At 36.1% G+C, this 15,520-nt stretch overlaps 1 protein-coding gene across 9 annotated transcripts in view; it reads right to left on the reverse strand.

Moving 5' to 3' along the window:
- The window catches only part of HELZ (helicase with zinc finger), a 170,152-nt gene that overhangs the window by 121,056 nt on the left and 33,576 nt on the right, over positions 1-15,520 (reverse strand). For all 9 annotated transcript variants that reach the window (XR_003683191.2, XM_028499836.2, XM_024130025.3 and 6 more), the window contains 6 exons: positions 11,276-11,400; positions 8,762-8,818; positions 4,591-4,642; positions 3,129-3,204; positions 855-1,053; positions 281-388 (listed from right to left, as the gene is read on the reverse strand). Coding sequence is in view for 8 of the 9 variants with exons in the window: in XM_028499836.2 (XP_028355637.1) it covers positions 281-388; positions 855-1,053; positions 3,129-3,204; positions 4,591-4,642; positions 8,762-8,818; positions 11,276-11,400 (617 nt within the window). In the remaining variant the exon portion in view is untranslated. The remainder of the gene's footprint in view (positions 1-280; positions 389-854; positions 1,054-3,128; positions 3,205-4,590; positions 4,643-8,761; positions 8,819-11,275; positions 11,401-15,520) is intronic.

Raw genomic sequence — 15,520 nt, forward strand, 5'->3', positions numbered from 1 at the left:
TTAAGTTTGGAAGACAACATGTCGAAGACCTCCTCACCAAATAAATAAATAAGCAAGTATCTAAACATCCACAAAGCTTTTATCTCAAAATCTAAGAAAAACCTGTACCCTTCATGATCAAAATACAGAAATATGCTTTATCACAATATAGAACCTAAATAAAAATGTACTTAGAATAAAACATTTTCAATGCTCTTTCAACACACAGACTTAAAGGTCCAAAAAGCCTTTATGAAAATTGAAAGACATTTACATTCTTTAGCTATCAGAAAATTCATACCTTACAAGTGAGGGCAAAGGTCCATGTCTGGTGAGACTTTTTGGTGTTGACGGTAACGGACAGATCAGGATTGTGCTCTACCTTTACTCCTTCTATACATTCACTAAGCTGAAAACAGAGAGCAACTAATGTTACGTTTTATTCCTAAAAACACAAACACACACTTTTGGCATGGTAAATAAATGTCAACGGTAAAGATGCTGATGGAACTGTTTACAAAGCAAAGTGTTTTATACATTAATTTTCAGTTATTTTTATAAGCACAAAATATAATAAAGCTAAAATAAGAGACATAAGAAAACTAACAACAACACAACAACAAATGGCAATAAAAACTCCCTGAATGAAGACAAATTAATATAATACCTGCAAGTCTCCAAACAAATGGCTTAGTTCTGCTCTTTATTTTAGCAAATGGGTCTACTTTTGCTACTAAAAACACTTTATCAAGAATCAAGTGTTTCGTATAGAGGATAGGGAAATAAACCAAGATACAGCACGAAATAAAGTCAAGACTCAAACAAGGGCACTGTTTAAAACAAACAAACAAAAAAATGCAGTTTATTTTCCTCACCACTTTCTCAGGAGATAATGAATTCATCCACTTTTCTATCAAGGTTTCCATGTAACTGCCTGAGAGCTGTTTATTCTCATTTTGCTGTTTCAATTTTATCAACCGTGAAGCATATCTTTTCTGCCATTCTGCTAGTTCTTCCTGGGAATGTGCTGAAGTACACTGGGCACCATACCTACAGATTCCTTGCTCTAAAAATCTAAGTAGAATAGGAAAGACTGTTTTATCATATACTTTGTTGGACCATTTAAAAGATAAACTTCCAGCATTTGCCCTCCGACTCTCCAATAACAAAAACAAAACTTCACCTCCTGAAAGGCCGTATTTATCACATGTCTTGCACCGAAGAGGAAGAAGACGTTTAGAAAACATTTGTAACAGTTAATCAAAACAGCAAACCCCCCCCCGCCATGTTCACTGACCTCTTTCTCTGGAATAAGGGGATGACAAAGCAGAACATATTCATAACCGCCCCCCACCCACAAAAACTGGCATTGCAAAGGTAGCTTCCTTCATGATATAACAACTCTGTTCGACAATTCCTCTTAGAGCAGAATTTTTCTAAAGCAACACTGACATCAAGTGGATTAGTTCGTCAAGCACAGGTATGCCCTACTTCCCAAAATGATACGACCTAAAGAAAAATTTCCACATACTAGAAATTTTGTTCTGGAAAAAAAAAAAAAAAAAAAGTAATATGTCACTGAATTAACATTTCAAGGCTTCTACTTTTCACCTTCAAATGTAATGCCTTCACTCTTCTCTACATTACTATTGCCTATATTTCATTGAAAATATTGGACTATATTAATTTGCTTCAAGTTTTAAATAAATTAAGAATAAAAATTTTATGTAAGAATCACAATTAATTCAATAGATGAAATTCTTCAATGGGTAAATTCATAAACGTTCATGTTAAAGGATATAGAGTTAATATTTCACAATGTTTATGACTCAGAAAATTCAACTGATAATTCAATGGTCAAAACAGATAAAAATGCAAGACTTTGATCAGTAACTTTTTTTTAAGTTTTAAATACTCTATAAAATAATAGATCCAGCCAGTTTTTAAACATTCAAAAATTAATAAAAGATCTTCTGATAGAAAAAATGAAAATCAAACTATAAATAGCAAATGGATAAAAGCGATGTTATGTTATAGATAATTTTTCAACTGGAAAAATATGAATAATAAGAAATACAAAATGAACCACAGCACAGTGTAAATTATCAAGTGTTTCACCCTATTTGAAAAGACGAGTGTATTTAAAGCTTTTCTTGATGATACATAAAGTACTTGAACTTAAATTATGCTATTTATTAAGTTCTCTTATGCTTAAGACACATTTAAAATCATGCATTCGTTTCTCTTCAGTATGTCGTAATAAGCCAAATATTTCTTTGTCTTTCTATTGCTTTGCTTTAAATCATTTCCCTAAAAATTGAAGGTTTGACAGTCTCATCTGGACTAGAAATTTTCTCATACCTCCTTTGCACAGGATCGCGTTCTACCTCTCCTACAACATTGATGCCACCGGGATTTTAAAAATTTACTACCTAGTTTATTTCTACAATAAAATCAAACCTGACCTCTTGACTATTCAATCATCAAAGCTGCATATCAAACTTCCTTCATTATCAAAAGCAACCTAGAGTAATTAGAAATTATATCTAAAAAACCAATAGTTTCTAGTTCTTATAAAAAGAACCTTTCTTAATGTAACTTTAATAATTTTTTCTACCTTAACATATAATTATTAAATTTTGAAAGGTTAGCCCTTCAAGTATAAATTACTCATAAATTCTATATAAGATTACGTGATAATAGATTTTCTTTTTTTTTTTAGAAAAGTTATTAAAATAATTTAAGATTTCTTTATCTATTTTATGCTCCATTTCAGTTTAAATAAGGTAACTTCAACTTCAATCATCATAATTTAGGTAAAGTTCACATAAACAAGAGACCAGCAATTAAATTGAGTCATATTAATCCAACTGGTATTACAGAAGTCTTAACAATCTCCATTTAGATCACTGTTGTTTATAATTAAAAGAAGGATCATCAATATGGTTTTGATTTTTATTATTTAATGATAATGACCATTTTGGCTTCTGTTTCAAATTGAAAATAAACCATTTTACTCAATTGTTATGCTTCTTCCTTCACATATTATCTCCTTTAAATCTGAATTACTACTTTTCAAAAAGTGAAGGAAAATTAACTATCCTTTGAATAAAGACATGTCATTGGTTTAAAAAAAAAATTCACGTTACCTTTTACACAAAGTATATTCCTCGCTGCTTGTGATTCCCCTAGGTGGTGGGCGGAAATGCCAACCATTACAAGATCCTAGAGAGTAATCAGGATATAGTCTTATCATTTGAGGCTTGCTGATAATTCTGATATTTTAATGTGTAAGAAATACTATAAACCCTCCATACACATCATCTCAGATGATGTAAAAAGAACATGGACATGCTTGCCTCTACCGAGAGAGTCATCTACCAGTCAAACGAATTATAAATCACTTAGCCATATGAAACTTAGAAATCACTGAAGAAGCAGTTACACAGCACCTAAGACAAATCAATGACCCTTACTCTATCCCAGCGACTGGCGGACACACTTCCAAGTGCAGTCTCCTGCCTGGCATCTAAAGGGGAGATGTGTTGGCATGCTTGTCATTTCTTAAGTATGAGTCGTGTCTCTATTAGGAACTATTTCAGGAATGAGAAAATTATGGTATCCTGGAAGGAAATTTTGTAAAACAAATTCCAGTACTGCATATGGAGTGAGAAGAAGTTCCACATTACCACCCATGAACCTTAGGGTCTGACACATGGCACTGAATAAAGTAATCTTTTTTTAATCATTGAAATAAAGTTCAAAAAGGTGAATTCTGAGATAGGAGCTAAAAACTAACATTCGTTTCCTTCTGAATACAATGAGTTCTAATGCACTTGGATAAAAGGTTCCAAAGAAGCCAAGGAAAATAAAGCGTCCGAGAGAAACGGCCGAGCTCTAGAGGCCCAGCAGCAGCAAGTTTCCCAGGACCTTGCGGCCATTTTCTACCTCCTCACAAGTCGCTGTGCTCCCCGCCCACAAAACATACTCCGCCCGGCTGAGTTTAAAGCTGCGTTTCACCCCTTCCTATCTGTGTGACCGGGAAAATTACCGAACCTTAATGAACATCAGTTTTATCACCTATCAAAAAGATGAAGAAAGACTCTAAGAAGTCAGTACTCGTTTCTGTGACAGCCACTACATGGTAGACATCATTTAGCCAACGCTCAATGAATGCCAGTCTCTCTTCACCTTCCTCTGGCGGGAGAAGAGGAGATCACAGACTTTCATTGTAGCAGGAACAACTCAGCTCACAGGTCAGAACTTCCAAAAAGTAGTAACTGTACTAGCCTGTGATAGAGAGAAAGGAGAAAAGACCTCCCTCTACAGATTGCTAAGAGCAGGGTTCAAGTTCAGAACCGCGCACATGGAGGAAAGAAGGCAAAATAGGTCACTTCCGGGGTTACCTCCCATCTCCGTACTCTATTACTCCATGACAGGGGCTAGTGAACAAACTGCTTCCATCCGCACTACTCCTTAAAATTAAATCTTTGTATTCTCTCCTGTGCCTCCACTAACATGTACTCTAACTCAGAAATTTCCTCCCAATGATCAATAAAGAAGCAATGCCCAAAATCACAGCTACCAGAAGTTATACAGTTTCGTACTTACCCTCTTCTAAGTCTTCCACGTGATACCCAGAGAGGACGTTACCAGTCGCTGTCTGCAATTTTTCAAATGAAAGAAATTTTTATAATAAGAAATAATAACTAGTTGATGTTGAATTAAACTGGACAATCTTAACATTTTTTTAAAAGCCTGAGATTGACTATTTAGAAATTTTTAATAAACATTAACATGCAAATGGTACTTTTTGCCCTTTGCTCTAGTTTCCGTATGTAAATATGGAAAAGAAGCACTTCTGTGGCCCTCATTAAGGAAACTGATAGAGATTCCTTCCCTACATAAAAATTACCTGGGAGCAAGAGAAGTCTCGGTCCCCAGTCCTGAACCCCGTGGAGGAGCACCTTCCACCCGTGTATGTACTGCACTCTCCTCTGCTAACGTCTACAGTATGACCAGCTGGCGAGTGGCCTTTTCTCCTGCATCAAGTGCAGCACCACCACCACTTCAGGACCTGGGAGCATATCCTGGCCGAGTCCCCCTCGCTGCTCTAGGATGAGACCTTCTCCCACAGTGGAGCCCATGGCTGGGGACCCACTCACCCTGACTTCCTGGCTTTCTCAACCCCTCTAATGCAGGTAAGTCCTCCATCTGCCCCTTTGGCTATAACCTTACTCTAAGCTCCACACCCCCAATTTCAACTGAGTGCCAGCTAGAGAATAGTTAAGTGCCAGCTTAACTATTCTATAGCATTTTACATGCTGGGTCACTGGCAGCCAAGCACAGATCCACTGTCAACAGCCTGCAACTGCCTTCCTGCATTCCTGTGCCTCAGAGGATCTGGCACGTGATGAATGCTCAGTAAATCCGGGTGGATGGGTGGATGGGTAGATGGATGGATGACCACCCATGCACTTCAAACACAGTATGTTTAAATAAAATTCATCAACTTTAACCCCACATCTCATCTTCCTTCAGTGCTCCTTATCTCAAGTTAATGGATTCATCTTCCCCTGAAAGAGCCAGGCTGAAACCCTGAAAGCCATCTCAGACTCTGTCCTGCTCCGAGTATTCTCCAAATCTTTGCCCAACCAGGTCTAGAATGCCTCTCATGTCTGTCTCATACTCAATGCCCCCTGCCAATATCCTAGGTAGGAGCGTCATTACTACTTGCCACATCTACCGCTGAACCAACTGACTGCCAACTTACTGCACCAAGTCACTCCTGGGTCTTTACTTAGCTGCCTCTATCCTTTAACTTCACTTCTGACACTAGCCTCCCTGGTTTCCCTGCAGGGTGTTTATCTCTCCTTTCCCTGCTTGTACTTCCTCTACAGAACCTACTGACCACAGGCTGCCCTGTGGGTACATTAGCTATGCACATCTTGGGCTGGCCCTTCAGATTGCTTTTCATGGATTTCTCAGCTTTCCAAAACCCAAAGAACCTTGAACAGCACACGCACTCAGTAAATGCTGAACTGAATGAGAAGGAGGAAACGGTATCCCAAGATGAAATTTGGAATATCTTGTACCATAGAAACAATGGCATAAATGCTAATTGAGTATAACTGAAACAATAATATCACCATAATTTACATGTCACTGATTAAACTGGACCCTTTTTAGGTTGGGCTGGAACTAAATCACTATAATACTGTTTCAACAGGAAAATGCCTTCTGATTCTCAATCTGCTTACTAACAAGTTTTTAAAGACAATCCATTCTTTTTGTAAAATGAGGACTGAATATAAGAATACATAAGCTAACAAATAAATCAGGAGTAATTATTAACATTATAAGGACTCCACGTGCACCAAAAAGGTATATTAAAAGATCCTTTAAAATTCTATAAGCGAGATCTAAGCAGCATAGTCCCACACTAGCCCTTAAAATATGCTTCTGACTACACAGAATTTATAAATATAAGAGCTAAAAATTCACTTCAAGTATGAATTGAAAGTATCTCCTCTAAAAAAATTTATCAAAATAAATTTACCAAATATGCGAGAAAAAATGGGAAAAAATGTTTTGGTGATGAAATAAAGCTTAAAGCATTTATAACTGTCAGAAGGGAAACATACATGGTGTACTTCATGAGTCAGCATCTACAACAATCTGCGAATGGGCAGAGGATGCCTGTGCTGACACTGTAGTTCTCAGTCTGGTGGGGTCTGGTAAACAGCACATCCTCATCAGAAGAGCTGGGAAACATGAGAAGCTCAAGCCTGGGCTGAATATTTGGCCACTGTGGCTTTCAGTTTCCAGGTATTGTGTTTAGTTTTGTTTTTTTAACACCCCTTTTATATGCTTAGACCCTAAGACAGAAAGGCAACATCAATCAGTTTGTGATCTTCAGTCTCTACTGAGGCCTTCAGCGAAGGCGGCCGAAGTTCACACTGCTGGAATTCCTGTAAATTTACAATCAAATCTGTTGATCGGATATTTGACACTTTTCTAAAGAATATGTGTTGTTTCTCTTTTCATTAGTCAGCCTTTAGTTCCATGTCTTTATTCTAATCTACTAGCATTTACAGGTTAAACATCAGCTCAGCCCAATCTTTAAATAGCAAATTGTTGCTATTTTTAAATATGTCAGGTGCAATAATAAGTAAGGGTAGCACTGTTTGTTAGCTTTTTCCAGATGGATTTTTTAATAGTACCAGTTCACCAACCAAAAATACTACTACTCTGGTTACACAGAAAAGAAATTATAAACAAAATTTAAGTCACTTATTCCAAAAGTACAGTCACAAAATGAGAGTCAAGTGATATTTGTGACCTTATACATAACAGGATTATAAATACTAAAAATAAAATTTTATATATATTTGCATATGATTATCAGATGTAAAGCTGCTAATTCAACTAAGGTAATAAAAGAGGAGAACAAGGCCAAAAATCATCTTATTTTATGTTCTCATTTTAAAAGTCTAAAACACTTATAACTGTCATATTTTACTTTTTAGAAATTAAAAGACTACATATACACCAGAAGGGAAATGGCTTCGAAGTTAATTAGAGCTTACTGATTCTCAGTTAATTCATAATAAGATAACATAAGACTAAGAAAATAACATTTTTTAAAAGGCTATTTAATTGTAGCAAAACAAACAGTATCTTTATGCAGCTTATATAATTCACGATGACTATCTTCTTTGCTTACTTATTTGTCGGTATGAACTGCGATGTATGATTAGATTTGAAGCGGGAAAGTAATCTAGAGGAGGTCAAGGTTTACACCTGGGGGCTCTTCTCATCCGCTTGGCCTGATGGGAGCACCCTTATCGCACTCTCCATGAGACCAGCACCTTCTCATTCTCAACTCAGCTTAAGTGTCTCGTCCCCTCACCACCATTCCAGTTATTTTCCCATCACAGAAAGCTTCTTCTTTTCCCTCATACCACTTACCTCAATGTGAATTAAACCTATACTTGTTTAATTGATTTATGTATTTATTGTCTGCCTCCTCCCCAAGACTCTAACCTCCCAGAGGACAGGACCAAGAATGTCTTGTTCAGGGCTGTATCCTCAGCACCAAGCATAATACCTAGCACACAGTAGGTGCCATTTTTTAAATAAATAAGCCAATCAATCGATCACTTTACATGGGCTTCCATTTATGGTAAAAACTGACAAAAATGGCTATTTTTAAAATGAGACATCTAAATAAAAATACTTTTATATGCCTGTATGAGGAATAGAAATTTGAGACTTACAAAGCCATGGGCCTTCTACATGCCACTGCTGTCCCCGGCCTTCAACTGCTTCACCAGAGCACATTTTTATTCACCATTTACCCTGATACACATTATTTCCATCAGCTAAACTCATTCCCTAAAAATACTCCTCAAATCACAGACTTCTGTTAGTTACTTAAAAACACAGAAGGCTGGAGGAGTATCTCACTTTTAATAACAGAATTTTCTCATAGCCAGATGTAGTTAAAAACTAAAATTTCCCCATTATCTTTCCATTTATTGGCCAGAGACAGCTAACAAAAATTAGGGACAAAACAGAAGACCTGGGATGCAGAAGCACCTTGATAGGAAGCAAAGTTCCTAGGATGGGACCAAGCCTGATTACAGAAAGTCTAAAGGTTGCACTACCCCATCTTTAAAGCCTTGCTGATGCCCAGTGATTTTCCAGATTTTAATAAAGAACACGTACTAGCCAGACTGAGTTAAACTCTTCCCAAAGAGATCCACTGAAATAGTCTTACCTCCGTTTCTGTGAGAAGTATTTTTAGTCTTGTCAAATCTTTTGTTACCATCCCATTCTGAAAGGGCAAATGAAAAACGGAAAAACCAAGGAGTATATTAGTTCTTTACTATGGGGACTTAACTCTTCAGCTGTTTCTAAGGTTTATCTGTAAAAAGAAAACCAATGCTATGCTCATCTCCCATCCTCATTACCATTAGAGGTGATGATAAAGCTAACCATCTATGCGCAAAGTTAAAAAGATTAACAGGACAAAAGATACAGTGTGCCCTAAAACACTGTATTCACCTTGCCTAAGAATTTAAGATTAATTCAATAAAATATTCACAAAGGGTATCACTGAAGAGCAAGATAGAGTAATAAAAAAATAAACCTCAACTTTTTAAGACTCCTTTTTCCTAAAACTAATAGGCTATATTTACAAAATGGTGAACTGAGTTACTTATGACTCAGATTCACATACAATGATCACACTACTTAAAGATGGTTCATTAACAAAGCTGTTGAAGGAAAATACAAAAAACATTCACTCTTCTGAAATTCAAATTTCACTTGAGATTTGAAAGCAACTTGCTTCTTCCTAATTTTAAATTTAAAAATCTACAAACAATAAATGCTGGAGAGGGTGTGGAGAAAAGGGAACCCTCCTACACTGTTGGTGGGAATGTAAGTTGATACAGCCACTATGGAGAACAGTATGGAGGTTCCTTAAAAAACTAATAGAACTACCCACCAATCCCACTCCTGGGCATATACCCTGAGAAAACCATAATTCAAAAGAGTCATGTACCACAATGTTCATTGCAGCACTATTTACAATAGCCAGGTCATGGAAGCAACCTAAATGTCCATCAACAGATGAATGGATAAAGAAGATGTGGTACATAATATACAACGGAATATTACTCAGACATTAAAAGGAATGAAACTGGGTCATTTGTAGAGATGTGGATGGACCTAGAGACTGTCATACAGAGTGAAGTAAGTCAGAAAAAGAGAAACAAATATCGTATATGAATGCATATATGTGGAATCGAGAAAAGTGGTACAGATGAACCTATCTGCAAAGCAGAAATAGAGACACAGACGTAGAGAACAAATGTATGGACACCAAGGGGGGAAAGGGGAGGTGGGATGAATTGGGAGATTAGGACTGACATGTATACACTGCTGTGTATGGAACAGATAACTAGTTGAGAGCCTGCTGCACAGCTCTGTGGTGACTATTACTCTATGCTCTGTGGTGACCTAGATGGGAGGGAAATCCAGAAGTTGGGGTCGGGGGGAATATGTGTATACATATGGCTATTTCACTTCACTGTACAGCAGAAACTAGCACAACACTGTGAAGCAATTATACCCCAATAAATTAAAAAATAATAAGATAAAATAAGTAAAAATCCAACAGGTAAAACTGTGTAATATGCTTAACTTATATAGGAAAGTTCCTTAAGGACAGAATTATCTAAATAATAAAGAAGAGAACTATTCTTTATCATTTATTTAGAACTAAATACCCATACAATTTTGCTATATTAGTAACACATCTTAGCTTTTATATTCATTTGTTAAAATGGTGACATCCAAAAATATTGCTAAACCAACTAAACAATTCACTGCAAAATAATTCCTTAGAAAATCACTAAATTACCGTCTGAGACGGGTCATTACATTGCACTCAACAATATACAAAGTACTTTCCTAATTTCCTTTTTTTTTTTACCAAATATATATTTATTTGCAGTGAAAACACAACTTTGCTCCAGCTTTCCACAATTTATGTTAATTCAGAAGAAAAGTATAGAAAATTCATGCTGTATAACAAAGTATACATATATTTTCCTGCTTTCACTGTTTTTCATTATGATTCCTGAAAAATATCAGCAAATTCTGTAACAGTTACCAACTGGTAAAAAAAAAGTTATAATATCTCTTTTCTTCCAATTTCTATAGATTGCCAACTCTAAAGTACAAAAAAAGTAGTCTTTCAATTATCTCATCCAAAAACAAACAAAAACTCTCAAAAATTAAATACTACATACAAACAGTTATCCCAAAGTCTGAAAAGAATTCGATAACTCCATCAGAGCAGTCATGAATATTAACTTACACATATGACATCTTCAGAAACAAAAGTAATTATTACTTAGTTTAGATAAATTTAAGCATTTTATAAAATAAATTGTTGAATTTAAGAACCCTACAAGATCATATGTCCACAGGAGCATTTTAAAACTCAAAAATATTTCCAGGTTCTGTTAAATTACACCTTTAAAGAAAATCATTTAGTTATTCTATACTTTCAAAGCTTAAAAAATATCTCCAATTCTTATATATATTATCACAAACTACAAGAATCCAATGATTAAACATCAGTTTGTTGAAGAGAAATAAGCATCTCAAGATACTTATAAACTTTGATTTCTGACAGAACCTAGAGGAACGTAGGTAATACAGCTAAGGAGTCAAATGGATGAATCCGTTTTCAGACGTTCAAATTTAGAACTCAACATACCAGGGACTCTCCTGTCAGTGACCTGGCAAGAATGCTGGATACAGGCTGGAGCTTTCCTTTAAGCTGCATGCAGCAAAGCACTGCTTGAAAGGTACCATCTCCCTTGGCCAGTCCTTCTCCCAGCACTGTCATGAAAGAACAGCCATCATTAACCACATGACATTCGATACACATTTTTCTCAATTTTATTATTAGCACACTATCCCAAGCATGACTTCTTTTATACTAAAAGAATAACTATAACTACCTAGAGGAAGGCAGTGATGTTTCAGGTCTGTCCATGACATGCATAAAGCCAAGGAAAAACATGGGACAATCAACATACCTAACCTACTACAGCCTATAGTCAGGTAGGATCACCGCAAAATCATGAGGAGAATTAATCTTACAGCTCTCCAGTGAAAATACTGTTCAACCTATGATTTCTGGGTAAATGAGGGCTTTTAAACTGCAGAGATAGGTATTCGCTGAATAAAGTTCTTGCATTTTTGACAAAGAGACCCAGTGCCATTAAAATGCATAAGAATAGAAACTGCAAACCTCAATATTTTGATATTCCTAAGCAATTAAGAATTAGCTTTTATCAAAACCAGCAAGATTAACTAAGAACCCAATGGTCAAATGGCCAGAGAAAATGCTACCCAATTTGTCTGCAAGGGTTTACTGACTTAATTTAATACAATCACAAGGAGAACATATTTCTAACAATACAGAATATACTCATTTTTATGCCATTTCATTTGAGATGATTTCCCACAACTGCTAATGGTTCAACCAGTAAAACAATCTGTACCCTTCTCTTTACTGTGAAGTCCAAGATTCTATTTTTAGTTCACACACACTTCATCTTCCTTTGCAAAAAGATACTTTGCTGAAAGAAAATATTTTGGAAACTGCATTTTTTCTAATTATTTTCAAGGAAATATTTTGTTTAAGTATCAATATAATATACTGCATTTAAGGTCCATTGGGTCCGTCCTTAATATATATATATATTTTAATAAATGTAATTATTTTATTTATTTTTGACTGCGTTGGGTCTTCTTTGCTGCACGCGGGCTTTCTCTAGTTGCGGTGAGCAGGGGCTACTCTTCGTTGCGGTGCGCGGGCTTCTCATTGCGGTGGCTTCTCTTGTTGCAGAGCACGGGCTCTAGGCACGTGGGCTTCAGCAGTTGTGGCATGCTGGCTCAGTAGTTGTGGCACGCTGGCTCAGTAGCTGTGGCGCACGGGCTTAGCTGCTCCGCAGCATGTGGGATCTTCCCGGACCAGGGCTCAGACCCGTGTCTCCTGCATTGGCAGGTGGATTCTTAACCACTGCACCACCAGGGAAGCCCTGTTCTTAATATACTGATCTTGGTTGTACTGAATATATCCTTTTGTTATATGGTTCAATTTTTTTATTACCCAGATAACATAACAAAAGAACATTAATAAAATTCTACACAGAAGTTCACCATATACTTACCACTCAACCAAAAACCTGTTTTCACTTATTCATGTTCTCTTCAAATTCTGATCAATATTTACATAATTTTTACATGACTGTAACTGATATAAATATAACAGTTTATATCCTACTTTACTTCCCCTTGACACATTCAGTATTTTCCATATTACAGTGTTTATATTTATATTATTAGCTATATAATGTTCCATCAAGCAGATACATCAATTTACTTAACTATTCCCTTGATCCAGAACAGTTCCAATTTTTAACTATTAAAAAGAACACTGTAATAAACATCTTTCTACATATATACTTTATTGAATCAGATTACTAAATTGAAAGTTGCAGTCTCTGTATTCAAGAAGGTTTTATTCAATTACTTTCAGTTTAGACCAACCTGCTGTCACACCATCCATGTTACAGACCACTTATCTCCTCAACTGACAATTCCAATACATGAATAGCAACAACGGAGCATCCTTAAGGATGTCTCGAGCATCTCAGAAAATTCCACAGTAAGCCCACATCTCCCTCAGATCTTACTATTCCTGAAACTATTCAAATACGACCTTTGGCAAGTCATTTTATCTCTCTGGTCCTCAGTGTGGTCATCTGTAGAACTGCAAGATGAAAAAATGTGTTGCAAGATCAAATAATATAATGCAAGCATTAATAAAATGCTCTGAAGAAAAATGACAGTCCTACCAAGGTCTGGATCACTCACATTCGCTAAGCCTGTTTCCTCCCCCGTAAAATGGAGGTGACAGTAGCTACCTAATAAGGTTGTGGTAAAGACTGTGTTAATTATATGAAGTTTCTAGCACAATCTCCTCAAGAGTTCCCTAGATGTCATGTTCCCCTCTAAAAATTATAAAATAGTATTAAGAACTGCTGAGGAACTATCCTAGTTCCTTTTCAGTAATTGGGATATTAAGAAACTAGTTGTCCAGAGCTGAAGAATGTTTCGGGGAAATGAAAAAAAATGTAAGAATATTTCAATCTCAGATGACTATGTCATCTGACTATGTTTAAAGAGTATTAAATGACATGATATTTTACAAGCACTTTTCAGAGATCTTTGCTTTTGTACAAGGTATATGCTGAATTTTATTTTGCAAAAGTTCTTCCATTACATTGATGTCTAAATGTCTCCAGATTTGTCAAAATTATGTTTCCCTTTCCTCTCTAAACATTTTAGACAAGAAACACTACTGATGTCCTTTCTTCTAACGGCTGTCTTTAAATGCAATTCAGTTTATGCCTTGTAGGATCCCACATGAAGAACTATGGCAAAGAAACAGTCAACTACGACAGATAAAAAGCTATCCTGCTATGGTGTCATATGATAAAATCAAATGGCAGTGCTGCCAATCTGGTCCTGTATTACCTTTAACATCTTGAAAAAGCTTGAAAGAAAACAAAGTATGGCCTAGTGTATTCTTAAACTTGCCTCAGCTATAATAATTGAACTTGCCAAAAGAGATGACATTAAAACATAACCTAATCTTGGGCAATTGTAAAAAAAGTTATGATTCCTTACAAATAAATTCTCTTCCCCCAAGTATCTGTGAAATTCTACTGTGAGCACATAACTCCTTCCTTCCCCTGGGAGTTACAAAGGAGAAATGTGAACACCTTAGCTGCGTTGCTAAATTCAAGTCTCTATCCCTTCTCATTCTTAAGTTTTTGTAAGATTTTCTAACACTTGAAATATGTCTTACTTGGAATGTTTTGGACCAGAATATGAGTAATCTTAAAGGAGTACTCATTCAACTGTTTCAAAAAAACAGCTTCTGTAAGTGTTTGACAGCCCCTGGCTACCAAAAGGAGAGATCAACAATTCAAATGTAATTCCCCTTGCCTGTAAAGAATTACCTGCAATGAGAAAGATAATTTAAAACAAGCTTAAAGTTCAGTAAATGCTGAGTATTAGTCTGTATTTTTTCAGTAACATGACCACAAAAGGTTGTTTCTCTTATCAAGTCCTTAGTTATTTCTAAAGCCTTTTATTGAAGAGCATAGCCTAATCAAGGTAGTATTTTTCCAAATTTTTTGAAAGAAATTTTAAAATTACCATTAAACTAAATCCTTGAGTCATTAATAAAGTGAAGTTATTCACCACTTGGATATAATCACATTCTCAGAACCAACACATCAGGAACTGAATCAAAAATGAAAATAGATTCATTTAATAAATATATAAAACAAATTTATAATTTATAAATTCCTTTCCTAAATATCAGCCATTTAATTTTGGGGCAATAAACTTATTGCCAAACATCTATTGGGGTGGGGTTAGGGGAGGAGTTTATAAACAGACTCCAAACAGCAGAAGGCCTAAGTCAGGTTAAAATGTCTACTTGTAACAAGTAACAAAAAGTATAACGTAAACCAGAATAAGAACTGTGGCAAATCTCTCAGCTGGGGCCATTTTTCCAAATAGTTTTTTTCCCACCACCCTTCTCCTCTGTCTCAACCCTTTTCCCCTTTGCCTTCTCTTTACTTCCAGCTGTAACACATAACACTTTAAGACATGCGGACCGCAGCTTTTGTGGCATTTTATGTCCTTCCTACCAAGGTCTTTTGCAGATAAAATCTTTCCTTTCTAAGACGCTTTTGGAAAATGAAAAGCCCTAACAGAATTCAATGTCAGGTATGACACAGACCGCTTCTGAATATTTCACCTCCAGATTTACACAAGACAACGCGCTCTCTCTCTCCCTCTCTCTCATTCTCTCACTCTCTCTCCCTCTCTCCCTCACTCTCTCCCTCTCTCCCTCCCTCTCTCCCTCTCTCCC

Source organism: Physeter macrocephalus, chromosome 14 (assembly GCF_002837175.3).
Source record: "Physeter macrocephalus isolate SW-GA chromosome 14, ASM283717v5, whole genome shotgun sequence".
Taxonomy (NCBI): Eukaryota; Metazoa; Chordata; class Mammalia; order Artiodactyla; family Physeteridae; genus Physeter; species Physeter macrocephalus.